This window comes from Plectropomus leopardus, chromosome 17 (assembly GCF_026936395.1).
Source record: "Plectropomus leopardus strain MGB_pleo_1.0 chromosome 17, ASM2693639v1, whole genome shotgun sequence".
In the NCBI taxonomy this organism is placed as follows: Eukaryota; Metazoa; Chordata; class Actinopteri; order Perciformes; family Serranidae; genus Plectropomus; species Plectropomus leopardus.
The window spans coordinates 9,889,295-9,915,242 of record NC_142192.1 but is presented as its reverse complement, the minus strand read 5'-3'; the positions used below and the strand labels follow the sequence as shown (position 1 = coordinate 9,915,242).

General features: G+C 36.0%; 2 protein-coding genes across 2 annotated transcripts; one reads left to right on the top strand and one right to left on the bottom strand.

Moving 5' to 3' along the window:
* Positions 1-769: 769 nt before the first annotated feature.
* On the bottom strand, positions 770-4,503 carry LOC121957870 (type-4 ice-structuring protein-like). The gene is made up of 4 exons (XM_042506661.2): positions 4,365-4,503; positions 2,872-2,940; positions 2,627-2,750; positions 770-1,141 (listed from the first exon to the last, which is right to left on the bottom strand). Exons 2-4 carry the CDS (start codon positions 2,918-2,920, stop codon positions 934-936), a joined length of 381 nt encoding a protein of 126 aa, XP_042362595.2. The 5' UTR covers positions 2,921-2,940; positions 4,365-4,503; the 3' UTR covers positions 770-933.
* A 7,394-nt stretch (positions 4,504-11,897) lies between these two features.
* lix1l (limb and CNS expressed 1 like) lies at positions 11,898-25,468 on the top strand. The gene is made up of 6 exons (XM_042507205.2): positions 11,898-12,459; positions 16,194-16,357; positions 17,532-17,672; positions 19,069-19,164; positions 19,604-19,681; positions 20,511-25,468. The coding sequence occupies exons 1-6, from the start codon at positions 12,120-12,122 to the stop codon at positions 20,760-20,762; spliced, it is 1,071 nt and encodes a 356-aa protein (XP_042363139.1). The 5' UTR covers positions 11,898-12,119; the 3' UTR covers positions 20,763-25,468.
* Positions 25,469-25,948: the final 480 nt, after the last annotated feature.

The following is a 25,948-nucleotide window of genomic DNA, read 5'->3' as shown; positions in this document are numbered from 1 at the left end:
TTGTAACCTGGATCAACATCACGTTTGTTGTGCAGCATTCAGATGTTCGCAAGTATTTTAACCTTTGAACCCTGGTTGTTTGCTTGCTTGTTTTGTTTCCATGACACAGGGACAAAAGGCAAAGAGCAACTTGGCACGAAATGTCCTGCATTATGCAATTCATTTTTAGATTGGGGGGGGTCCAGAAAAGTATTTATCAAAATTATATATTTAAAATAATTTTACAGAATTATAATTTTTAGTAGTTTTTAGGTCAGTTGTTTTCTTTTTTGTTGTTTTTTCCCCCTTTTTCTCTATGGTTGTTTTGGGGTGTATTGCTAATTTACATGGGGCCTTTTTGTACTTTTTGTTTTTTTTTTTTTTTTTTTACTAGTTTCTTGATCATTTTTGGGTCATTTCCCACAAAGTTGCTCATTGGCACAATATTTTTGAAATAAATCAGGCCAAATTGTCCAGGTTTCAAAGGCTTATATAGGCTTGCCATCCTTTTCTTAAAAAGACAGTTAAACAGCTTTTATTTTAAGAAGTTTATTGATTGTAGGGAATAAAACATTTAAGGGAACAAATCTTCTCAGCCTAAGATTAGCGCATTACATAAGCCCCTTCATTGGTACCAATGGTTGCCTAACATTGTCTAGTTTCGTTAGCTTCCCCTCAGTGTAAGAAATGAGAACGCCACGGCCTCTTAAAGACGATCACTATAACTGATTTTTTTTGTATTAATCTGTAGGAGAGGTAAGTACACACAAATGAAAGTGACACAGTGAAGTTGTGTTTCAGGTTTTATTATGCTTTTGGACACAGATGTTTAATGTCAACAATTACCGAAACACACGTTAGGCTGCTGTACTTCTGCCTGGGCTTTCAGGCCAGCCGTCAGATGCAAGATGGTGGTGTGGTGACACATGCGCATCTTTTGTAAGGACAGGTCGCTTAGTTGGTGATGGCCTTATCAGTCAGCTGCTTGACTATGGCCTCCATCTGCTTCTGGAAGGTTTCGACCTGGGGCTGGATCTGAGCCTGCACGTTGGCGGCCAGGGGCTGGATCTGCTGCTCGACGGTGGAGGCAGCAGACTTCAGATGCTCCTGGATCTGGGCGACCAGGGGCTCCAGCTGGGTTCTCCTGTCATCCATGAAGGTCCTGTGAGGTAGACCATGATGAATCACCATGTATAAAAATCAGAAATACACATTTCTCTGCTAGTATCATGTGTCCTGGACTACTGAAAAACAGGTCCAATTGGTAATATCTTGAGCTCGCAAGTGTGGTGATAGTCAAAGCGGGCACAAGGGGTTCTTTGCTTTGTGCATTTGCGTTTACTTAACATATAAATAAGATTTTACTATCAGGAAAAAAAAAAAAAAAAAAAAATTTAGTGCTAAATACTGCAATTTGCACTTTAAAAAAAAATTGTGTGCAGGCTGGAGCAAAATTTGAGACGACATGTTGAGATCATTTTGTAATGATTTAATTTGTCTTTTTAAATTCAGTTATGTTTAAAGCAAATGGTTTCTTTTTACAGTGTTGTGCATAAGTCCATTTTGTTACTAATAATTACATTAAATTGGAAAACAGGACTTAAACATGTAATGGAGGCTGTTTTTTTGTTTTGTTTTTTTTCAAATAGTTTAGCTACCTTAACTTAAATAAATGGTTTAACTCTGTTTTCTGCCACTGTTAAACATGTAAGGCTGACTTTAAAATGAAAATGGACACAGTAAAAGCAAAAAGGATACTGTAAAAAGACATTTTGTTTTAACTTTTAAAAGTTAATGTCGGGGCTGCGGTAAAAATTTTAAGGTGACTGAATTTGAGAAGACAAGTTGGGTTATTTTTGCAGTGATTCAATTTGGCTTTATAATCACTGTAAAAAAGAAAGTAATGTTTAAATTGACAAAAATTAGTTGAAAAATTACCTCAACTTTTCTTCACAACTGAAGTCAACTTAAAACTGTAAGGCAGCCCTGAACTCTAACTTTATTGTATTTAATACAAATAGTTTGTCTTTACAAGGTGGCTTTTTTCTTTTCATGTGTTAATTAAATTTTTTTTAAGTTAGCCATTTACAGACAGGGATTTAACAGTGGCAGGGGACATATTGCGGTAATTTACTTCATTGTAAGTAAAAGTCCTGCATTCTAAATTTGACTTAAGTAAAAGTATCATTATTAGCATCAAAATTAATTTCAATACTGAATATAATTGATGCAAAAGACTATGATTGTCACCGTATTTTATATTTGATCATGATCACCAATGCACTGAATACCTCACATATTGCTTAATAGTTGAATATATATTAAAAGATCATATTTTTTTTACACTGAGCTTAATTATGTTTTGTATGTAAAAACTTAGTGCCTTTTCTGAATGAAGAAATATAAAGTAGTACAAAATGGAAATGCCCAAGTGAAGTACAATAACCTATAAGTACAAAAACTGAGTAAATGTATCTTGCATTCCACCAATGCATTTTCTTACAATTAGTTTACTAGTCAGAATTAACATCCAGTGCTAATGCTACAATACTTGCACAAGTTTAGGTTTGAATTTTTCTGATAGCGAGTCGTGACTCAACCTTTACTTTGTGCGTGGAGGTTGAGGTCGAGCGTTCTCTGTACTCACTGAGCCTGGTTTGCCAGGTCCTGGTTGTTCATCAGATCAGTCACTTCCTTCACCACCTTGTTCTTCATCTCCTCAAAGTACTGAGTGAGCCTGTCGATGTCAAAAGAATCTTGTGCAAAGCTTCCTGTGGGTTTCCAGAGTTAAAAAAACAAGTAAATATTTTTTTTCACAACTGTGATTAGAAAGAACACATTTGAACTGCTGTGAAATTTGGCAAATGTAAAGCACTTGAGTGGAGGTGATACCTTGTGCCAGAGCAAGCACGACAATGACTGCAATGAGTGAGAATTTCATGGCTGCTGAGTGGATGAGACCTAAAAAAAAAAAAAAAAGTTTTTTTTGTTAAATTGAATGGTTGACGATGATAAAACTTGATGTTAATATTCCACATGTTCCTTTTTCTTGTTTGCCATTAATGTTTTGTTTTTTCTACAAAGTTGTTTTTCAGAAGTTGACTGTAGGAATGCCTGCTGTTGCTCAATCATATGACTCACTGATTGAAGTTCTCACATTTTCTAGAAATACCAGCATGGGGATTTGTGAGGTAATAAAATAAATATTTTCAAGTCACAGTGTGTTTGTCCAAACCCCCACGCGTTGACTTGTAATCTCTATCTGGCTTATCAGGGACAACGTGTCAACAGCGGCAGCAAAAAGCAAGTAAGTGAACCTTGGGTTAATTGATCTGAGATAGTGTGTTCCCAAGATGACAAAACCAACCTCTGTGTTTTACTGCTTTGATTCAAGAGCAGAAAAAAAAATCCTTTTTTTTTTTTTTTTACTGTTAATACATTTCATGGGAACTTATAATATATAATGTTTTCATAATTTACTAGCATGCATTTATTTACTTATTTTTTACCATCCACTTATAGCACATCCCACCTGTGGATGAAGGTAGTTTTTCCACTTAAAATGAATATTCTTTTACTTTACTGATACAATATAATATACTTACAGTGACTACACTGTGTGCATCACATGAAATCCACAAACACTCAGGTCACTTAGACCCTCAAAAACCACAGTACCCCACTGCCCCCATGTTTTCATTCCCTAGCAGACCAAATCTCAAGTCTTTAATTTTATTTTATTGTCATTGTCAAAGAATTTACTGTTTTTTGCAACATTTCTAACTGTACGTTTTTCTGAATTCTTTTAGCTTTTAAAGCACCAATTTTTCTGCATCAAATTTTTATGTAAATGTCCTAATTTTATCAACATAAATGTCCTCAGCTACTTCAGTGTTTCTACTGAAACACCTAGGGCTGCTTTCAAGCGTTGTATTCAGCATCAGGATATCTTTATCATCCCCGAGGGCAGTTTGTTGTGCAGTTAGCAGTTTCATGCACTAATAAACAAATAAAAAGATTTACATGATACAATAAAAGAAAGCTTTAAGGAAAACAACAAGAACCTCTGTTCTAAAACTTGTAAAACAATAAAGAAATAAAAAATAGATTGAAAGGGATCTTGCCCTAACTTTGTGTTAAAGTAAAACAATGGAAATTTAAAATACAAATATAGTTCAGAAACATTTTCGTTATGTTTTCCTTTAAAATTTGTTCAAATTCAATCCTCCCTTTGCCACAATTTATCATCACTTCCCCTGTCAAATATCCAATAAAGGGATACAATTTACTTTCAGTGTTAAGTTTAGTAACAATTGATAGTTTTACATTCAAGAAGAATTTCAAATGCAGTTTAAGCCCATAAGATAATGAGGTATTTGACTCACCTGTACCGCAGGAGAATATGGACCGGATGGTGCCTTGCTGTAGGACTCTCGCTCTTCTTATAGTCCTCCTTGGTGATGCAGCGCTGTTGTAATGCGATTCTGATTGGACAAGATAAAGAAAAATGTGCTGGTAAAGGAGTCACAGCTCTGACCCTTGCTGCTCACTCTGCCACCTGGGCGAAATAAACCAAAGTCCATTTGTTGCTCTGCTGACTGTCCCACATAAGTGCGCACCTTATCATGTTGATTAAATGCAATACTTAATCATCATGAACAGCATCACTGCTGTGACAGTGAAGCCACGCCAGAACTTTGTATACTGCCACATCAGCTTCAACAGATATGATAACAGATAAGTTCAGTGATAAAACGTCCCCTTATATTCTTGTTTTTTACTTTGCATTTTATTATGCTGAAGTAGTGTTAAAATACTGGTAAACCTTAAAATAAAAAAAAAATTGTTTCAGTTTTTTTAAAAAGGAAAGGATGTTTCTTCTTCTTCTTCTTCTTCTTCTTCTTCTTCTTCTTCTTATTATTATTATTATTATTATTATTTATAATGATAATTTATTTTATTTTATTTTTTAAATTATAATTATAGAATACAACCTTATATGTAGGTTGTGCTCATCTTTTCAGTCATTTACCTAAAAGAAGGATGAGTCATGTGGTCATAAATGATCAGGTTCTTCTCACTTGTTTCACTTGTTCACATGTTTGTTTGTTTGCACATGACTGATGAGCTCTGATAGATCAAGGTGACTTGTGCTGTTTTAATGTTGAGTTGTGTGTATTTACTTTTATTTAAAAGTCTGTCTAGATGTTGCAAACTAGCCTACAAAAAATGTGGTATGTGGCAAAAGTCTCTGCTATGTAGTCCTAACTGTCCTAATAAGAATAAACATTAATTGAAAGAGTGTTGCCATGAAACATAAGGTTAATGTTTGGGGAGCTAAGGTCAGTCCTCCTTGTATGTCTAATCAGATAAAAGAGTGCACAATGATTTCAATATTGCTTTTTTTCCAAAATGCAATCAAATTTCAGGCCTATAATGTAACTTTAGGTTACTGTAATTAAATGAATCTTTTATGAAAAAACTGACCTGATGTCCACTGTAAGGGACATGTTGGAAGATAAAAATAAATAACATTTTTGAGAAAAAAAAGGATATCTCTAGTATCCCAATTAAATTATGTTAAACATAAATCAAACCTTTTTTCTTCCAGCTCTGGGGAATATCATAAATGTTAATTATGAGGATTGATGTCTGTTTAAACAGGTATTTAATGAATTAAGAGTAAAAGTTCAGTTTCCTGTTTCACACTTAATAGGCTACAAAACCCTTTATTTGACATTAGAGATTCATTAGTCTAAACTAAGTGTACAGCATTATTAATAAATAAATATTAATAAGAGGTTTGCTTTAAACTGATACAGTCTTTAAGAATGTCTCAGTCAGCTGTTTTTATGGATGACGCTCATTCATGTGGATGTAAACCTTCTACCTTTGGTATACATCCAACAGGTTGTTATGTCGACTAATCTATATGGCCATTGTAAAGTCATTAATTCTCGTTCCAACTCCACTCCAGTCAGTCATAAACAATTCAAGATGGGGGGGGGGATACGGGGGAAATATGTGAGCGGGAAACATAAACAACACAAGCTGTTTAATAAGACTTGGATGACAATCCCAGCAGTCTCTTTTCATCTGGAGGGAAAGCCCTGCACTGGAGTGTTTGAAAGTCAGATTTTGACTGTAAAGCTGAGATCAAAACCAGATGTGGGAATGTATTCTCTCTGTCCAGAGTCTGCTCACCGCCGGCCCTGGACTCCCCTGCTGGAAACAGCCGAGGTTGTTTACGTCCCTTAACCCCATCCTGGAGAAAAAAAGAAAAAAAAGCTTTAGACATGGAAGCATCTCTGCTGTGGTATGCAAGGCATGCAGGGATGACACAGACCTGATAAACACTGCAGCAGGAGGAGGTGGTAAAAACAGTCTGGCTGAACTCAATGATAGAGCTTATTATTCAAAGAGAAGACCAGTACAGAAACATATATAGAGAAAAAAACAACCCAAATGATATTACTTGTTATTGTTGCAGTAACATTTAAGCAGCATTTTAATCTTTTGTCCAGTGGAAGTGGAGCTAAGTGAAACTATGTTATATACTTTATATAGTGTCAGTTGTTTAACCCTTTGAAACCTGGATCGACATTACTTTTCTTGTGCTGCATTCAGAAACCTTCACAAGTATTTAATCCTTTGAAATTCGAGCATGTTTACTTTTCTTTGAAAACATGGTGGAAAAAGGCAGTGAAGAACTGTTCTGCAATTACAAAAAAATAAATGATTTTGAAAATCACTACTAAAACTAAACTAAAACTATACTGTATTATAAATTACATTTATAATTATAATTATAATAATCTTATATTTAAAATTATTTTACAGAATTATTATTAGTATTTTTAAGCACCCTTTTCATGTCATTTCTTTATTTTTAATATTTTTCTTTTACTTTTTTTTGCTAATTGTGGGGTAATTTCTTCTGAAGTTGCTCATTGCCCTTCACCTAAGTTTTCAGGGACATCAAGCCAATTTCCTCAGGTCTCAAAGGGTTAATTTATCACAACAGTAATTCATAAACTAATCTAACATTTTAAGTATGGAAAGTAAGTACAGTTATCAGACACCACCACTGCTTAAGTGCAGATACTTATACTTTACTCGAGTATATCCATTTTATGCCACTTTATACTTCTACTCCACTACATTTTAAAAAGCCAATATTGTATTTTTTATTCTGCTAAATTAACTTAACAGTTTTAGTTATTTGGTTATTTTCTGAATTCAGAAATTATATATATATATATATATATATATATATAAAAATAAATCAACTTATAAATTAAAATATGTCGATATAGGTTCAGCTATACAGCAGTATATATATATATATATATATATATATATATATATATATATATATATATATATATATATATATATATATATATATATATATATATATATATATATATATATATATATATATATATGTATATATATGTATGTATGTATGTATGTATGTATTAATGCATTAATGATAATACCTGTTATTCTGAAACGAGCCATTCTGCATAATGGATATTTTCATTTTTACTACTTTAAGTAATTTGGTTATTGATAATTATGTACTTAAACTAAAAGAATTTTTTTGAGTGCAGAACTTTTACTTGTCACCAAGTATTTTTAAACTATTTTTACTTAAGTTAAGGATCTGTTTGCTTCTTCCACCTTTGTATGGTGTAATAACAAGTAGTGGAACAGTATTTACAAGTAATACCCACAAAAAAAATCAATAACAGAAGTTAAATTACCATTATCTTAAAGCTACTGCTGGCAACTTTTATAGTTTTTAAAAAATATATTTTATATTTGCTGAAACTGCCCCTATATTCACACAGCACTAAACCTAAACCTTTTTTAAAAAAAGAAAAACATTGTCTTCTCCTTTATTTAGGCTTGTATACAAACCTCTTCTTAAAAGTCTTATTATCAGCAAAATGTACTTAAGTATCAAAAGTAAAACGTAATAATGCCTCCAGCAAATAGTATTTTTTACTAATGCATCAACATGTACGCAGCATTTTTGGGTTTTATCTGCTCAGGGTGGAGCTAGTTTGAGCTTCATTTAGGTCGTTTAGTCCAGTGGTTTTCAACCTAAGGGTCAGGGCCTCCTTCAAAGGTCACTAGATAAATCTGACAGGTCCTTAGATGATTAATGGGGCTGCAAAGAAGAAAAAACAAAGTTCTGCAACACACATTTGAATTCACTTTACCTCAGCTTTGCTGTTTTTGTGTGAATTATTGCAGCATTTTTTTCCTTTTGGCTCCAAACTGTTATTTAACTAAAACCATCTGAGAGGTTTAGAGGGGAAATGTGTTTTGGGTGGAACTGCCAACAGACTATAGACATCTCAAAGAGTTTTTATCAGAGGAGGAACCAAGTCATTGTTTTGCCAATCTTAAATAAGTCTCAAGTCTTTGCATTCAAGTCCAGAGACAAGTCTCGAGCCAAGTCCCAAGTCCTTGTCTTTGACTTTTTAGTCCATGGTATGGACTGGCAGTCTAAAAATGGCACCTGAAGCACTTTGATTGAAAATCTAAAATCTAAAAATGAAAAGAAAAGTAAAAATAAAAAAATATTTAAAATGTAATAATGTAAAAATCCTTTATTCTCTGATAAACCAATGAATTTCGCCTTTAGACAGTTTTCATTGGGGTACCCTGATAGAGGGTACAGTCTTCCTTCTTCTTCGTCTGAAGACCCGATGGAGGACTGATGGATGGACCCAGTGGTTTTGACATTTGACAGCTTACCGTGATGAACAAGACATGTTTCGGTCAACAGTTAGTTATAATAACAGTAATTTGACAAACAGTCAGAGGAACAAAGTTGAATAACAGAGAAAAAAAATGTCTCTCACACACAAATAAAGCATTATAAAAGGACTGGAGGACACCAGTCACTGAGCTGAGGTAATGTCCTCCCAATTGCCATACACTTTTTGTCCTCTGGGGTCATTCTGACCCCGCCCTTGTTTGACTGTTATTTAAAACATATTGAATAAATTGTCAGTCAATTCTGTGTAACACCTTTAGTCTCACTTCAGTCCAACCCATTACCACACATTTATAAGGCCAATAGACCTTACATACATAGGTATAAAAAAAATATTTTGATGGCAAAAGATTTAATTTGGAGTCAGAATGACCCCAAGGACAACACAAGGGTTAACTGATGTAATGAGATGAGAGCACGCCCTCCAGTGAGACAAACACTCATTGCAATTCTGATAAATTACTTTGTTGATTTTCCTCTATGTTGTGTGTACGTTAAAGTAAACAATATGAACAGTGCACTTCTTAGATGTTAGATTGTGATTGTCTACTCAAATTTGTTAAAAATATGTTTTTACAGATTCAGCTTTGGAAAAAAAAAAAGATATTCAAATGCTCCCCAGTTCCTCCTCTGGCCTCTCACCAGACCACAGAAAGAATGAAAAATTACACAAGCTCCAGAAAGTCATAAAAAAGAAAAAGAAGAAAAAAAAACTTTTAGGAAGCTCAAGAGGAGGTCCCATTTCCTCTTCAAGTCTTCGGTGGTCCACTAACTCAGAGTTAAAGCCAGTTACTTCATACTTTCCTGATCTGTTTCAAAGACAGATCATCGTTGTTTTCTCCCTGTTATCGAGTAAACTTTGCTTCCAAGTTTTAATCACATGCTTCAGGCTGCAGAGCTGAGCTGTGAGCCCTCACTGTAGTTGTTGTACTCTGTTGGTGCCAGAGAACAGGGGAGGCTCACATTTCTTGGCTTGATGTTTCTTTGACTTTCCACTGCTGCGTTCAGGCGCTGTAGAAAATGTCGTAATAATTAACAAAAATGCATATAACAGAGGGGTCAGCCACCTTTGCTACCAAAACAGCAAGAGCAAGCATGATATAGAAATTTTTTCCTATATCCGATGTGCGGCTATATAAACAATCCATTTGGCTGATAATCGATACCGATATCGGTACATCAACTTTTTTCCCCAACCAAATTTTAGGGATTATCAAGTCTCTTTGTAGTAATATTAACATCATATTATTCTTATTGTGATGGTGCAACAGCAGATGGAGACATAAACACAATGCTTTTCTGTGTATATAATATTCAGTCATTGTGCAAAATAAGAAAAATTCTTCAACTTAGGGTTGATGTTTTGTACCTGTTCCCTTTGTCAGTTAAAAAAAACATGTATCAATTTGTAATGTTGACAAAAAATCGGGACGTTGGCCTATACCAATATTTCATTTTAAAGCCAATGTCTGCCAACACTGATGACTTGCCGATATTATGGTGCATCCATACAAGGAACATTTTTTGACCAAAGGAACAAAAAAATCAGTTTGGGGTAATATTTGACATTACTAAAAGGTAATTGAGCTATTTCTGATTATTTGGTACCTTAATTTAATGAATGTGATGGTGATGAAAGCAAAAACAAAAAATGTCCATGCAATAATATATTCTCTATTCTCCTCTTAAACCTAATTTTTGGGATTTGTAATCTATGGCCAGTCAAGCTTCGGACACTCAAGTAAAAGGTGCCAGGCTGTAGACGTTTTCATGAAGTTTTGATGAAGTTTTTATTTTTTGTATACACATTTTTACAATTGGAGAATAAAAGATTTTCTTTAGGCTCACATCAATGATAAATTGCAATGTAAAACCCTCATAGATATAAATAAACATTGTTCGTTTTTTTAGAATGATTCATATTATTCATTTTTTAAAGCCGCATAGCGAGTCCTCTCTGGCTAAAGCAGGGGTGTCAAACATATGGTGTGCAGGCCAGAGCCAGCCCACCAAATGGTCCAACGTGGCCCATGAAATGACTTTGCAAAGTGTGACATTTCAATGAAGTTATTGAGAACTTGATTTTATTGCAGACAAATTAAAAAGTAAATGCCACTAAACTGTGATGAGGATGTCTTTATTCTTTGATTTTTATGGGAAAAATTATATAGATAACTCCTGACACTGACCGCTAAATTTCAGTTGAGGATATCTCTGACTATATAGCCACAAAAAGCATTTTTATTCTTTAAATTTAAAAATATTCCACATGTCTACCTTGAAATGACTTCAAATCTGATAACTGAGGCACTATAAAAACATTGCTCCATAATTCCTAGAAAAAAAATAAATATTTGATTTCAGGACATCTCAAACTTATACCCAAACTGATAATCAAACATTTTTCCTTCATCAAAGTTTGTTAAACTGTAAAATATTTGGTACTGGTCCAGCTCACTCGTCAACTTGGGCTGTATGTGGACCTGAACTAATGCTTAGGAATATTTGCTTCACTTGAATTTATCTTTAATTTCACTTTGAGAATTACCCAGATAGATAGATTTCTCTGTTTTTGTTTTTTTTTTACTAAGATGCAAATGGAATACAGAGAACATGTACAATGCATTAAAACAACAAAAAACAAAAATAAACAAACAAAAAATTTTAGAACAAAATAGCGTCTTCAGACTGAAGTCAATATTTGGTGTGAAACATTTAATCATACAACAATAACAAAAGGTAACTCAAACAATCAATATTAAGCTTTGGACATGTCTTGAGCGCAATGTGATGTAAATACACCAGAAGATTAGCATATTTAAACTCATTTTGATTGCTTGAGCGTTTAAGACTGCAACCTCAGACTGTTTAAATTGTTTTATTCTGAAATATTTTGTTGTTTATACATTCTCCATATGTTTGGGTTGCATTTTAGTCAAGAGACTACTGAGAAATAAATATGCGTGATCATTATAACCTTGCTAAAATAACAAAGTTTAAGATGACCTAAGACTTTTCCACAGTACTGTAAATAAACAATACATAAATAGAAGGAATCTGAAGTTTCTGGAATAGAGTGGATGATTTAACTGGGAGTCTGCAGAGTCCGAGGGGACCCTGAAGGCATCAGTTGACTGACAATCCCGCAGTCTAATCCAGAGAGTGAGGATGCACAGCAGCGGTGATATGTGTCGAATCAACATCGGCTAACTACTTCTTTCGGCTGTGATTGACAAAAACGCTGCCAACACATTGTTCATCCAGCCCTCAGAGACCGTTTTTGACTCCGAAACCGTCGGTGCAAATCTAATCCAGACCGGGATTTGGCAGACATTACGTGGGGACAATGGAGTCTAACGTTATCCCGGACAGTATCCGCCCTCAGCGGCTACAGCCAGGCATTGGATTCGGTTCAGGAGCGACCGGGACCCTCCGCTCCTCTCTCCGGCCGGGGGTGACGGTCCCCATTGCGCCGCTCCTGCCCTCCCCGGCCTCTCTGTCCGCTTCGTCCGGGCCTCCTCCGCCGCCGCCCCCGCTGCAGCTCCACAGCCTGTACGGCGGTATCGGAGCGGGGCTGGGGCCGGGGGCTGCCGGCCACTGTAACCCGGGGAACCCGGCGGTGCTGAAGGAGGCGGTGGAGGCTGTGGTCCGCAGCTTCGCCAAACACACACAAGGTTACGGCAGAGGTACAGCGGTGATTAATATCTGTTAAACGTTGAGATAACGGTGTAAATATGTGTCATATTGTTCAGTTTATACTTTTCAAGAGCCACTTTTAGCTGCGCCATTTGTTTGGAAGTGGATTAGCGACAGAAAAAAAGCATGCTACATTCCTGTAATATTCATCTGGGTCACATACCGACTTTACACTGTTTAAACATATACTATGGTCGTTTTAACCTGATGCAATATCAACATAATGTGTCTTTCTAGTATTTAAAGTTTTCCTCTGATTTTTTACGCAGTTATAGTAACAATAGCTTCTGTCACTTTATTATAGGATTAACGACCACAGTTCTGGGGATTACATTTAGGAACAATAAGCCATTATACCTGTAAATTAGTCACATGAAATTATTATTATTATTACAGAAAAATGCTGGTCCTGCACTGTGAAAAAATGCTGATAAAAAAAGAAAAGGCAGCGTTTATTGTCAGAATCAAAGATAAGCAACATAGTTTTGTTGTTGTTTTTTTTTTTTTTTACATCCAAAATATGTTATGTGCCATATAGTGGAGGGAAATATCTGGGGCCCCAAGATTAAATATTATCACAATACAATATCATTGCAATTTATGATATGTTGAGTATTGTGACAACATATATTGTGGTGTATTACTATTTTAAAAAAATGCAAATTATGTCTCCATAGAAAAACTTTGTCAACATCTGTTTTTATCTAATCAGATAAATTTTCAGTATGTATATCTCACTTGAATCGTTTTTCTTGCAGTAAAATGTATACTGACCGACTGAATTCTTGTTGGTTATTAAAAGTTAGATTTATATTTGCATTATTAATTGTGTACATAATAATAATGAAATTGATGCTTGTTGTCTGTTCATCGATACAATATTGCAATGCAAGATACGGTGATGCTATGCTGTATTAATGTTTTCCCTAATTGTAGTATTATGCAGACTACGTACAATATGGAAGTAATTTGAACAACTTGGATTTATTCATTTTTCATAGGAAAAAAAGCATGAATTAATGGTGTTCAAAAAATATTACATATCAGTATATTTCTGACGGTCCTCGTTTAGCCACCTCATTTTAGAAAATCAAAACTTTATTGATAATCGCAGCACAGTGGAAAGAGCTATGTATAAAAACTAACATTACCCTAAAAGCTGCACTAATGTTGGCTGCTTGATGTACAAAGTCCTTCTGTCTGCTGCTAATAGGATTTATTTCCAAAAGATTGGCCCTCTGTGCTCCTGACTATCAGCCTCTTCCCTCCTCTATCCCATTTAGGCTACTTAACACCGTCAACATTGGCAACACCATAAAGACTGTTGGTGTTTTTGTCCTTATGTTGCTCCAATTTTGTGATTCTGTAGAAGAAAGGCAGTTAGGTAAATTATGACATTTTTACAGAAAAACACATCATATTTGGCATTCTGCTATAATTATGCCCTCTGCATTATATTGCAATTTGGGCTTTCTACATTTTTTCCTGTGGTTGCATTATAATTATGCCATTAACGGAAAATTAAAAAGCTTTAATTTGCAGTAAAACCCATTATTGAGACAAAGTCTAGTAATTCTTGCAGTGATCATACAAAAAGCCCATTTCCTACCATAATTGATATAATTTTCATAAGCGTAGTCTATTTTTACTTTTCCCTGCAATACATATGTCAGATATGTGCTGATTGATACCAGACCACTGCCGCTTTGTGGGTTTGAGTCTGAGCCAGCACCAAGCCGCATGTATTCTCCACTATCTCCCAATATTTCCTGTTTCTTCCTGAAAGTGATAAAAAACAGACCAAAATGCATTACATCATCACTAAATTTGGAGGCCCCAATTTAAATAAACTGCTCTGCACTTCAGTAAAATGTATATACTGTTAATCCCAGGGCTTTTCATGCATCTAGTAACAGCCTAAGTTAACTGTTAGAAGGATACTTATGATAGAGAATGTGTTTTATAACATTTAAATAATATGCAGTTGTTGGGAAAGCAATACCACAGAGCAACTTTCTTTGTTTAAGGAATAGCGTATAAGATTTAGGGGAATTTTGTGGCATCTAGCGTTGAGGATTTCAGATTGCAACCAGCTGAAACTTCTCCCAGTTAGAATCACCTCAGTGTTATTATATACAGCGAATCATATGTAGAGGTCTCTGTGTAATCCACAGAGGTCTCTTTCTCTCAAAAATAAACAGACCAGGTAAATTAACAAGGTTCCTGTGCAAACTCTAAAAATCTTAAAAGGCATTGAATCCATTAATCCAAAAAATAAGGCCTTAGTTAGTAATTAAATTGACTTGAATGAATCTTTCAGAGGTCTTAATAATGCTCAGACATGGGGAGTTGGATTTTAGTTTTTTCTGATGTAACATCGTTACCCCCCATAAAAAGGTTTCTTTTGTTAAGTCATTTAATAAATTCCTCATGATGGAAATCCTAGCTGCAGATTGTTACATGCAGAGTGAGAAAAACAAAATAGTCCAGTAAAAGGTCAGAGATTCATTGTCTTCCATGTGTTTTCCAACATTTAACATAGATAATTTAATCTAATCTTTCAGTGAAAAAAGTCATGGTTTATATTACAATAAGCATTTGATCTAAACAAAATTGTCCTTCAATTTTGGTTATTAGAAAATTGGTCTTAAACTTAATTCCGAATGGCATTAAAAAAGTCTTAAATCTACCTTGCCTTAGTTGCAGGAGCCCTGATTAAGCAGGTAAAAAGCACTACATAAAGCAGTTTAACTTTATAAAATAGTGTTTTTCTGACACTCCTGTTGTGGAGGTGCTGCTAACCACAGTTTCCACTGTAAAAATGTGACTGGCCCTATTCTAGAGTCAGTGCTTGGTTTGTCCGCTCTGGGCTTCTGTAGAAACATGGTGGTGCAACATGGCGGTCTCCATAGACGAGGACCCACTCCCTATGTGGATAAACTGCTCTTTCTAGGGTAACAAAAATCTAACGATTCTTATTTTTAAGTGATTATACACAAGAGAAAACATACAATCATCATGTTCAATTTCTGCCAATCCTCTTAAATCCAACACACTAGACCCTTAATTGCACCTTAATTGTTGTGTTCAATAGCACAAGTTATTAGTTTTAAGAGAACAGTTTATAGTGAGCTTTTCTTTACTTTTACAAACAGTAAGAGCAGTAACAGAACAATTTGGATGGCACTTTAGGGCTTTACATCACTGATGTTAAAATATATTCCTGTTTGTTTACAGAGATTTCCCTCGTTACAAAGCTGCAGCCCTGAAACGCACTGATCAGGCTCCAGACTCTGTTCGTGAGCGAGGAGCAGGCTGCCTGTGTTCGCATCAAACAGCGAGAGCACAGCGGGAAAGAGCCGAGCGCTAAGAGAAGTCAAACAGCCCCGAATAATGTTGGCTGCACTCACATCTCCCTGCAGATCCAAATCCAAATAATCCTCTCTGACTCAGTCTCAGGTTTTTGCAGCTTCTCTTTGTTGTTGTTTCCTCTCGAAGAGCTGAAATGTAACTTTAGAGTTGAGGGAGTGTTTCTCCTCTGAGGTGATGCAGAATTTCCTCTGAGCTGCCACCTAAATATTTTCAGGAAAACCCCTTGGCATCCTCGAGGCGACCTTCCCCTCATGCTTTCCATCTTTGTGTTTTGAGAGGATGTAGCAGCGCTCAGGCAGAAAGTGTTGATATCGCACTGTGACGAGGCTTTTTTTGTCTCTGTGTCCTCCAGTAAACGTGGTGGAAGCTTTGCAGGAGTTTTGGCAGATGAAGCTCACCAGAGGGGCCGACCTGAGAAACGGAGCTCTAGTTGTTTATGAAATGGTCCCATCCAACAGCCCTCCATATGTCTGCTATGTCAGCCTTCCTGGAGGAAGCTGCTTCGGAAGTTTCCAGGTACGGTCATTACATTTTCTCAGCATGATTGTGCTATGGGGTCATGGAATACCTGGAAAAGTCATGGAATTTCATAATCATATGTCCCAGGCCAGGAAAAGTCATGGAATTAGGAAAAATCACTTAAGGTTTTGGAAAAACCTTGGACTTTTAATAGTTTTCTGTGAATAACCCTCCATTTATTTATTCCATTATTTATTTAAATTTATTCTTTTTGTTGCTGTCAATATGGTTCCCGCAGATCCTTAAAAAGTCTTAAAAGGCGTTGATTTCATTAATCTTAAAATAAGGCCTTAATTGGTATTAAAATGACTTCAATCAAACTCTCAAAAGTCTTGAATATGCCCAGACAAGGAAACAGGATTTTGTGATTTAAAAAAAAAGATTTAAGTTGTATTTTAAAATCTAAAAATAGTTAGTAAAATCTAATTTTAAAAAAGTCCCTTGAATCCTTCTTGTTAAACTCATGGCAATTAAGACGTGATGAGTGAGAAACTTAAAATGCAAAACAGCAAAATTATCCTTAACCCTATGTAACAAACATTTTTGTCACATTTCTTTCCCTCGGTGTTGGTTATTGTAAAATTGGTCTTAAATTTGATGCTGAGTAGCATTAAAAAAGTCTTGAAAAGAATTTTCCTAACTTGCCTTAGATGTAGGAACCCTGGTTTACCATCCCGTACGTTTCCCCATTTACTCCTCACGTTCGGTCTCTCCCTCCATGTATGCCTTCTAGCTGACATCATGTTTAAATAGTGCATGACATGTCTGAAAAATGCCGGGCAAGTTTTTCAAGAAACTTTTATTTATTACGTGTCCTGGAAAAGTCATGGAAAAGTTTTGAAAATTGGTCCATGAAAATGTGTGGGAACACTGGTGATAAGATCAGCACAGAGTTGTAGTTCTTTTATTGTTTAAAAGAACTTCATACTGTGTGATTAATGTAAGGAAAACGGCTGCTCGGGTGCCATGTGACAAGCTCACAAATTCCAACATGTTAGCAGCCACGGCATACCAAATATGGATGCAAGAGCACAAACAGATCATTTAGGTCTGTGCTCACTGTTGCTAACTTTACTCCTCATAAAAACTGGCTGTCTTTATTGTTTTGGCTGCATATCTGTATTTCTGATTGTATCGGACCGCTAATGCATTTTTCCTCCCTGTGTGACAGTTCTGTCCCACCAAGGCAGAGGCGAGACGCAGCGCTGCCAAGATTGCCCTGATGAACTCTGTTTTCAACGAGCATCCCTCTCGACGCATCACAGACGACTTCATTGAGAAGAGCGTCAGTGAGGCCCTGGCCTCGTTCAATGTAAGTCAAAGGATTACGGAGGTCCTTAAAGCTACAGTTGGTAACTTTTATGAAAATATTTTTTTGTCATATTTACTGAAACTGTCTCTATGTCCACACAGTAGGCTCTGAGTCTGTGGCAACAAAAAAATCATGTCCCTCCTCCTCCTTGTCCTCCTTGCCTTCTTATGGCATTTTCCAGACCCCACCAGGTTTGTTTTTATGGTTCCTTGAAAAGTCATGGAAATGTTTTGAAGTTTGTCCATGAAAATATGTGTGGACCCTGATATTTGATCAGAGCTGCCTAGTTTGACAGCAGTTGATGAGCAGTGATTGACATGACTGACAGCTGCATTACAGACTCCTGGGCTCTGATTGGTTGTTTTCAGAGAGTTGTTTCTCGCAAAACATTAGAGGCAATACGAGGAGCGACATGATGATTTTCTATCTGTCTTGTGTTGTACTGTGAGGATCTAGTGACAATTTGAGCAAATATGACAAAAGTTACTTTTCTAAAAGTTACCAACAGACTATTGTTACCTCATTGCTATTGCATCTCTCCCCCTCTCACCCTCTCACTTCCCCTCTCTCTTTCTCTCTCTCTTTCTCTTTCCTTTTTGTCTTCATTGTAATTCAGTTGTTATTTACGACATCTATTGCACGTCTGTTCGTCCTGGAAGAGGGATCTTCCTAAGGTTTCTACCTTTTTTTCTCCTGTTACAGGTTTTTTTTTGCATATATTCTGTGTATGTTCTAATGTATAGACACACTGTTATTTATTTACACACATACTTGTGTGATACACAGATGAGTATATGCTTTACTGAAGATGTTTTTTTTCTTTTTACACACTATATATATTATTTATTCTCACTTCTTTTTAGTTGATTTACATATTTGTATTTACTCCCTCACCCAGCATTAAGTGACCTTGACACATGGCGTCTGAGGAACAGCATTTCTTAGCTCGTAACGTCACTTATTTTCGCAGAATGAAATCCTTTAAGGGGAGCTCCCCGGTGTGTGGACTTCTTTTTTTCTCAGCCGGGAAGATCAAGTCACAGTATATCTGCGGTATATTGTGGAGATATATGAATAAAAATGAAAAGACATAGAATGTAAAAAGACAGAAAATGGCCCGTATTATGGATACATATGCAAGAACTTGACATTATTTGATATGCATGCATGTGTAATGCAGAGGCTGGTTCTATGTAAAGATTATTTTAAACCATCACACTCAATCTCTCGAGAAACTAGGAGACTTGCGTCAGATCATTTCAGACAGCTAACTCTTAGATGTCTTACTTAAATATCCCCTCTCTTCATATCCTCATTATTTTATCATTATTGTTTGTCAAACTGTTTTCTGGGTCAACTCAGTAGGCTAGCATGCACTGGTTGTTGTTTTTCACAGGGAAACAGAGAAGAGGCAGACAATCCCAACACAGGAATCGGGGCATTTCGCTTCATGCTCGAGTCCAACAAGGGAAAATCCATGCTGGAGTTTCAGGTGTGTGAAATGCAGGAAAGTCTGTGTTGTGTTAAGCAGCATTTTATGACCCTCAAATGCACCAGGATTGCGTGAAAATAGCATTGGCAAGGTTTTAGCCCAGACGCTGTGTTAAAATCTTCTGAATGTGTTGAGCTCCAGTAACAAAGACAGAGACCAGCTAAATGTTTTTTTGAAGAGATTTTTTATCTGTGTGCCTCCTGAAGTGAGCTACTGCAGTGAGGTAACATACAGCAGTTTGAGCCCGCATGTGATCTGTGTCTCTTGAACTAACAATGCAGTGCTTGAATCCAGGACATTTTAACCCTTTGCTAATTGGAAATGGGGAGTTTGAAGGAGACATGCATGGTTTGCAGAACTGAGTCGCTGCTATGTATCGAGTGTCCTGAAACGAGTTTTTTCCCTAAATCCTGCTGGCTCGGCCTTGTTTGTGTTTCAGGAGCTGATGACTGTGTTCCAGCTGCTGCACTGGAACGGCAGTCTCAAAGCCATGAGAGAACGACAGTGTTCCCGACAGGTACCGTCATTTAACCTCACAGATGGGTCCAATTATCCAAGCGCAGTAGTAGTTTTTGTCACTTTTCATCAAGTTTTCTAAACAAACAGATTCCTGTTTCAAATCTTTCCCGACATGCCGTGATTGGTCCAGACAAATTAAACATTTTTGTTTCTTGCCAAAAAGCAGCAGTGAGCTGGAAAACATCACTGTGGAAGAAGAGCTTCTTAAATTCTAACAGGCTACTGAAAAGATTGAAAAATAATCTGTAGTAGGGGTCGACTGATATTGGTTTTACAGGACCAATACCAAGTATTAGTACTTAATGAGACCAATAACCAATATTAGGAACAGATCTGCATTTACAATAAAAATTTAGAATTTTGAATATAGCAAAATTGAAACTTTCAACAGTATATACAGCGAGTTCCCAAAATCCTCTTTTATAAAAAATGAAAATAAAAAAAATACATAAAACAGTTGACTGAGTTTTTACAAAGTAAAAGTTGCTGACGCTTTCTTTTGCACTTTTTATTTAATTAATTTAATTTGAGATAATTAAAATAAAACGCCGATACAGATAATCAGCGAAATCCCAAATGTCGGCCCCAATAATAGGCCAGGCTGATAATCCATCGACCCCTAATGGAGTGTGTAGCGTGTGCTCTGTGCTGCTGTGTACAGATGTTATCCTTCATCTGTGTAGATGCTCACATCATTAGTTCTAGTTATGGTTATAGTTGTTGCTGCCGTGGTGTGGACGATAATAAACTGTACGATAATAACCCTGAACCTCACTTTATCTCAAGTTGGCAAAACCCCTTATCTTTCTCTCTTGTCGCATTTGCAGGAAGTGCTGGCTCACTATTCCCACCGGGCTCTGGACGATGACATGCGCACTCAGATGGCCGCCGACTGGGTGAACCGAGAACAGAGCGTGGCGGGCACCATCGCTCAAGAGGTGGCGTCGACGGAGCGAGAATTGGAGGACGCCAGGCTCGCGGGCAGAGAACTGCGTTTTTACAAAGAGAAGAAAGACATCCTGATGTTAGCTGTGGGCCAACTCAACGCGGCCAACACTGCCACCCTGCCCTCGCACTAAAGCTGCCGTCCATCATGGAAACATGCCTTCACACTCCGCAGGATTCCTGGTAACAGTATTGATCACGTCATAGATATGCAGGCGCTTCGTCTGACCTTTTAGGTTTCTTGTGTTTTGTTATGATGACCAGGTAATCAGGCCTTGACTTACAGTATGCACGTCCGTCCATAGAACAAACACTCGCCGCTATAGCCATTACCTCTTTGTGCCTAGGGATTACAGGACAACAGGCCTTTTTTAAAATTACCTGTAAACTTTCTTGGCATTCCAGCAGACTGGGGCTTACATGTTTTTCGTTATTATTATTAAACACAGCCTGCCTTTCATCAGTGAATGTACGGGACATAAACCCCTTAAACCCAACACATTTGATCATTCTGAAGTTTGTTTCTGTCATGTTTTGGTGTTTTTATTTGCTTATACTATTCTGAACTCCGGCAAGTGAAGGTGTTAAAATATATGGGTCTTCTAACCTTTGGAACAAGTACCCTGTGCCTGTTAATAATTCAAATATCTTCACAAAAACAGTAATAACTCTTCCATAATAGGCACATAACCTTTTATTTGGTTTACAGAAGTGGATAATAGTGTAAATATGTGGAAATTGCAACCTCAAATTCAAGTAAGAATTGAAACATACCTATCGGCTCATGTCATAATTTGGGGTACTTTGCTAAAATGTCAGCAGGTGACTGATTGCTCTGACAGCAGCTCAGGGTTTTTTTTTAATCAGATAGTTAACCATCACTATGTTTTATTTTTTTTGTGAAGGCTTTCCACAGTTATTTTAGTGTTCATTTTATGCTTGGTGACCGTGACACTAGCTGAATGTATATTTTCAGTGAGCTATCAACTAAAGGACCTGCGAATCGACGCCGTTTGACATATAGATGATTAAAATGCTCTTGTGAGACATGTAGGGCTGTACCGAACAGTTCAAAGCTTCTTCATAATGTTGACATTTAAATTCTAAATCGTATGCTGTGCAGCATTTTTTATTATGTCCATTCATTCTGTTCAAACCAGGTATTTCTGAACAGTCGCAGATAGGAATAAGCTACACAAATATTATAAGTCTTGTAGTATATGTAGGATTAGACTCCTGTGGTAGCTGCGGAGGTTTGTGTCCAACTCATGTGTCTCAAACATTTCCAGAGAAAAATGTTGAAAACATCTAAATGTTAAAATGTCATTAAAAAACTTAGATTTGATATTTTCCAAAATACACAACTGTACAACAAATACATAAACATGTTTTCAAGTGACAAAGTATTCTTCTTCAAATCATTTTTGTTGATATTTAGCCTCTCAAAAAAAAAAATTGCACCATGAATTACATTTATTTATTATACAAATTTTTCAAGACCTGGAAAAGTCATGGAATTAGTGAAAATCATTAAAAAAATTTTTTGTGTATTAAAATTGTTATAGTTATCCTCTGTGGATAACATTTCACGTGACATGTGACATGTAATGACAAATTAATTTACTGTAGTTGTTTATGTATCATAATACTGATAATGTGTGGATGTGTGACAACATTTTGTTTGCTGTCACAAACGTTTCTTTATTTTCTCCTCAAGTCCTTGAAAAGTCAGGTGATCAGATCTGAACAAACACTGAATTCAGTCTGACAGTAGAATGTCAGTGTTGTTTTATTTTGCCGCTCTTGCTGCAGAGGAGCATTAACTATGGTCGTCAATGTGAAAATGCAAATGAACTTATCTGGAGTATTAGGTTTGTCCATTCTGGGCCACTGTAGAAACATGGCGGTGCAACATGTCAATCTCTGCAGATGAGGACCCGTTCTCTTTGTAGATATGAATGTCTCACTGTGAGGCGACAAAAACAGAGTGATTATAAATTTTAGGTGATTATACACTAAAGAAAATATACTTATTATATTAGATTTCATTTCTGCTAATATATCCCCCAAAACCACATTTAAAACTTCATCTGAAAACCTCAATAGAAGCTTTGTGTGTTTTTTCAAAAAAAAAGAAAAAAAAAGAAAAGATGTTCGGTACAGCCCTAGACGCAGGTTATATTTGTCACGTGCTTCATTTAGAGGAGTGAGTTGTTGCTTGGTAGAATAAAAAATGTCGGTCTGGATCTCAGCAGAAACAACGAATAGCGGTTTGGAGGTAAAACGTGAAGGCCAAAAAATGAGTTGAGGGCTCTTTTGTTTTTAACAAGCTGATTCATCACGTGTGAGTCACTGTGGTCGATACAAACCAGTCCTGGCACTTGGTGGTTTATGTTTGTTTGTTTTTTTTGACATACTGGGAGCAGAGTCTTTTTGCTAGCAGTGCTGGTGTATAACAATGTATGTAACTTGCATTTCTCAAAATGTTTCTATGTCGAAGGACCTGATTTATACTGTAAATGTGATATCTTTATATTTCTCTATGTATCAAAAATGTATTGAATACATTATACGGATGAAGGCGTTTCAGTGAGTAGCCTTTTAAAGACCCCGTCTGAAGGAGAGTTTAATTGATCACGTGCGGCTCTGGCTGGATGGAAATGTGGGCAGTGAGTTATGCAAGTTAAACAGCAGGAGGGCTCATTCTCACTGCTGAATGGCGGATTGTTAACAGCAGAAACTGATTACACTAAATCTGGGGAAAACAAAGACGCAGTGCTCGAGTGTGATTAAAGCCAGATCCAGCTTTATTATTTTATTGCTTTGTCTCCTCCCTGGGATTACTGTGCCTTTATGAAATTGGTAACATGCAACAGTTTGAAAAATGTTTAAAAAAAAAAAAAAAAAAAAAAAAAAAACTCTTCATTTTATTCAGTGAGGTCTTTAAAAGACGTTCTACTCTTCTTTACAATGTTTGGTTAGTGTTTTCATGTAAAGGTAAAAGTCTAGATTACATGCTATATTACTGCTACAGTACCTTAAAGGAATGGTTCGACATTTAGGAAAATTTGCTTACTCACTGTCTGGCGGTGAGTAAAATGAGAACATTAATACGATTTTCATGTCCGTCCATTTAATATAAGGCTACAGCTAGCAGCCTGTTAGCTTATCTCAAAGGCAGGAAGCAGTTGCCTGAGGCAGCTTAATGGGACATTTCACCTAAAAATCAAAAATATATATTTTTTCCTCCTACCTGTAGTAGTATTTATCAATCTAGACTGTTTTGCTGTGAGTTGTGGAGTATTAGAGATATCGGCTGTAGAGATGTCTGCCTTCTCCAATATAATGGCACTTGGCTTTTGCTGCACAAAGTGCCACAAGAAAAAAAAAAGAAAACATTTGAAAAACTCAATAGCAATGTCTCTTTCTAGAAATCTTGACCTGGTTACTCAAGATAATTTACAGACCTTGATGTGAAGAGTTTCGTGTAGGAACTATTTTCTCTCTGCTGACCCACGTCATCAACTGTATCACTGCGCAGAGGGAAGTGTGCATCTATTACTAGCCCAACTAGCACCACGGAGCTAGCTAACATTACAGCTCAGCTGAGAACTTCATTAATGTTACATCTTGCACTGTCATGAGCACAAACTTTTTGTCCATGAGAAGATGCACACTTCCTTCTGTGCATTGATACGGTTGCCGGGTGTAGTTCAGTAGAAAGAAAATAGCTCCTACATGAAACTGTTCACAGCAAAGTCTTGCGTGACCAGGTCATGGTTTCTGGAAAGAGACATTGATGTTTTTCAAGCTGAGTGCCATCTATATCCATGATATTAGAGAGAAGGCAGACATCTCTACGGCCGATATATCCAATATAAAAAATAAAATAAATACCACTAAAGAAAAGAAGAAAAATATGTCATTTTGATTTTGGAGTGTAGTGCCCCTTCATTATTCACAGCACAGAGATGAAATAGACATTGTTTTCGTCTAACTCTCTACCAGATGGAAATTAAATATGTTTCCCCAAATGTTGAACTAAACGTTACAGTTACATGACATTAGATTATGAAGGATTTATTAAATCTTACTATCTTGGGTATACATTTATAATCCTTATATATTGTTTGTTTGGTACTCAGCCTGCAAAATATGTATGCTGCACAAGCAGAAAAATGTTTTTGTAATTTTGTCTTCTCGGCAGAAACCCTCCAGCTCTCTTCAGTGAATACTGAGAAGTTAAAACAGACCTTTAAACTGTTACAGACAGAAATTTTTGACCTCACAATTGAACCTTCTTAATCTCTCATCTTCTTTTTCAGGCTAATGTTTTCTGAATTTGTCACAGATTTTATCGTCCCATAAACCAATATGCTGAGATTAGCAAAGCTGAAATGTAATTAATGGGGAAAAACTCAACAAATATTTAAATGAGCTGGCTACAGAGGCTGAAGATTTTTAATTGTTTTGTTTTGTTACTCATTTCGATGCGTATTACGAGTGTGATTTTCAACCACAAGCCATTAATCTCAGAGTTCTCTTCTTACAAATGCCTTTAACCTTTCTTTGGGATCATTATCAATGAAGGCTTTTTTAAACAATATTTTTTTTTTTTTGCTATCCATTTTATAAACAAAAAAAAAAACCCTTGGACTTTTCATCTTTTGGCTTTGATGCATGATGTGTTGATTAAGTTTTTGTTTCATTTTTCTATACAGTATTGTTTTATAAAAGTCTTTCTGAAGGCCCTTATTGTATGTATTTTCTATGAACATTTTGTATTCAGTGTTTATACTTTTAGTAGATTTATATGATGTAATAAAATGGCTCATACAAATGTTTTTAATTGGTTATTTCACTTATCTCAATGCTTACTGTAGGACACAACTAAGACCATGTAAGTATAATAATAATATGGAAAGGTTTAATGATACAAATGTAATTTACACTAATGAAAAGGGAGCTTTTTTACAAACATTTTAAAAACCCATTGTTTGCACTAAACACAAGAATAGTGTGCTTTAAAACACATTTGGCCTTGGGCCGTGTTGTTATGGAGTTAACTTAAAATGGCTAAAAAAGGGGAAAACACTAGAAAAAAATATCATAACTATGATCCTTTCAAATGTTCCAGGCAATACATGCTGCATACATGCTTATGAGAGGAAATGTTATATTAAACAACAAAGTGAAAAATAAAAATAAAATAATAAAAACATACAAGGGGAAATATTGCATACATTTCCCAGTTATCTGATGAAGTGAGAAATATTTTATTTGCGTTTAATTTAATTTAATTTAATTTAATTTCAGTTTA

Bases quoted from the DNA above. Each gene is read 5' to 3' on its own strand.
- lix1l (XM_042507205.2), top strand. From the start codon at position 12,120: ATGGAGTCTAACGTTATCCCGGACAGTATCCGCCCTCAGCGGCTACAG. The intron at 12,460-16,193 runs GTACAGCGGTGA...TGTGTCCTCCAG, and splicing joins CACACAAGGTTACGGCAGAG to TAAACGTGGTGGAAGCTTTG. The intron at 19,165-19,603 runs GTGTGTGAAATG...TTTGTGTTTCAG, and splicing joins AATCCATGCTGGAGTTTCAG to GAGCTGATGACTGTGTTCCA.
- LOC121957870 (XM_042506661.2), bottom strand. From the start codon at position 2,920: ATGAAATTCTCACTCATTGCAGTCATTGTCGTGCTTGCTCTGGCACAA. The intron at 2,751-2,871 runs GTATCACCTCCA...GGAAACCCACAG, and splicing joins CGTGCTTGCTCTGGCACAAG to GAAGCTTTGCACAAGATTCT. The intron at 1,142-2,626 runs GTGAGTACAGAG...TCTACCTCACAG, and splicing joins GACCTGGCAAACCAGGCTCA to GACCTTCATGGATGACAGGA.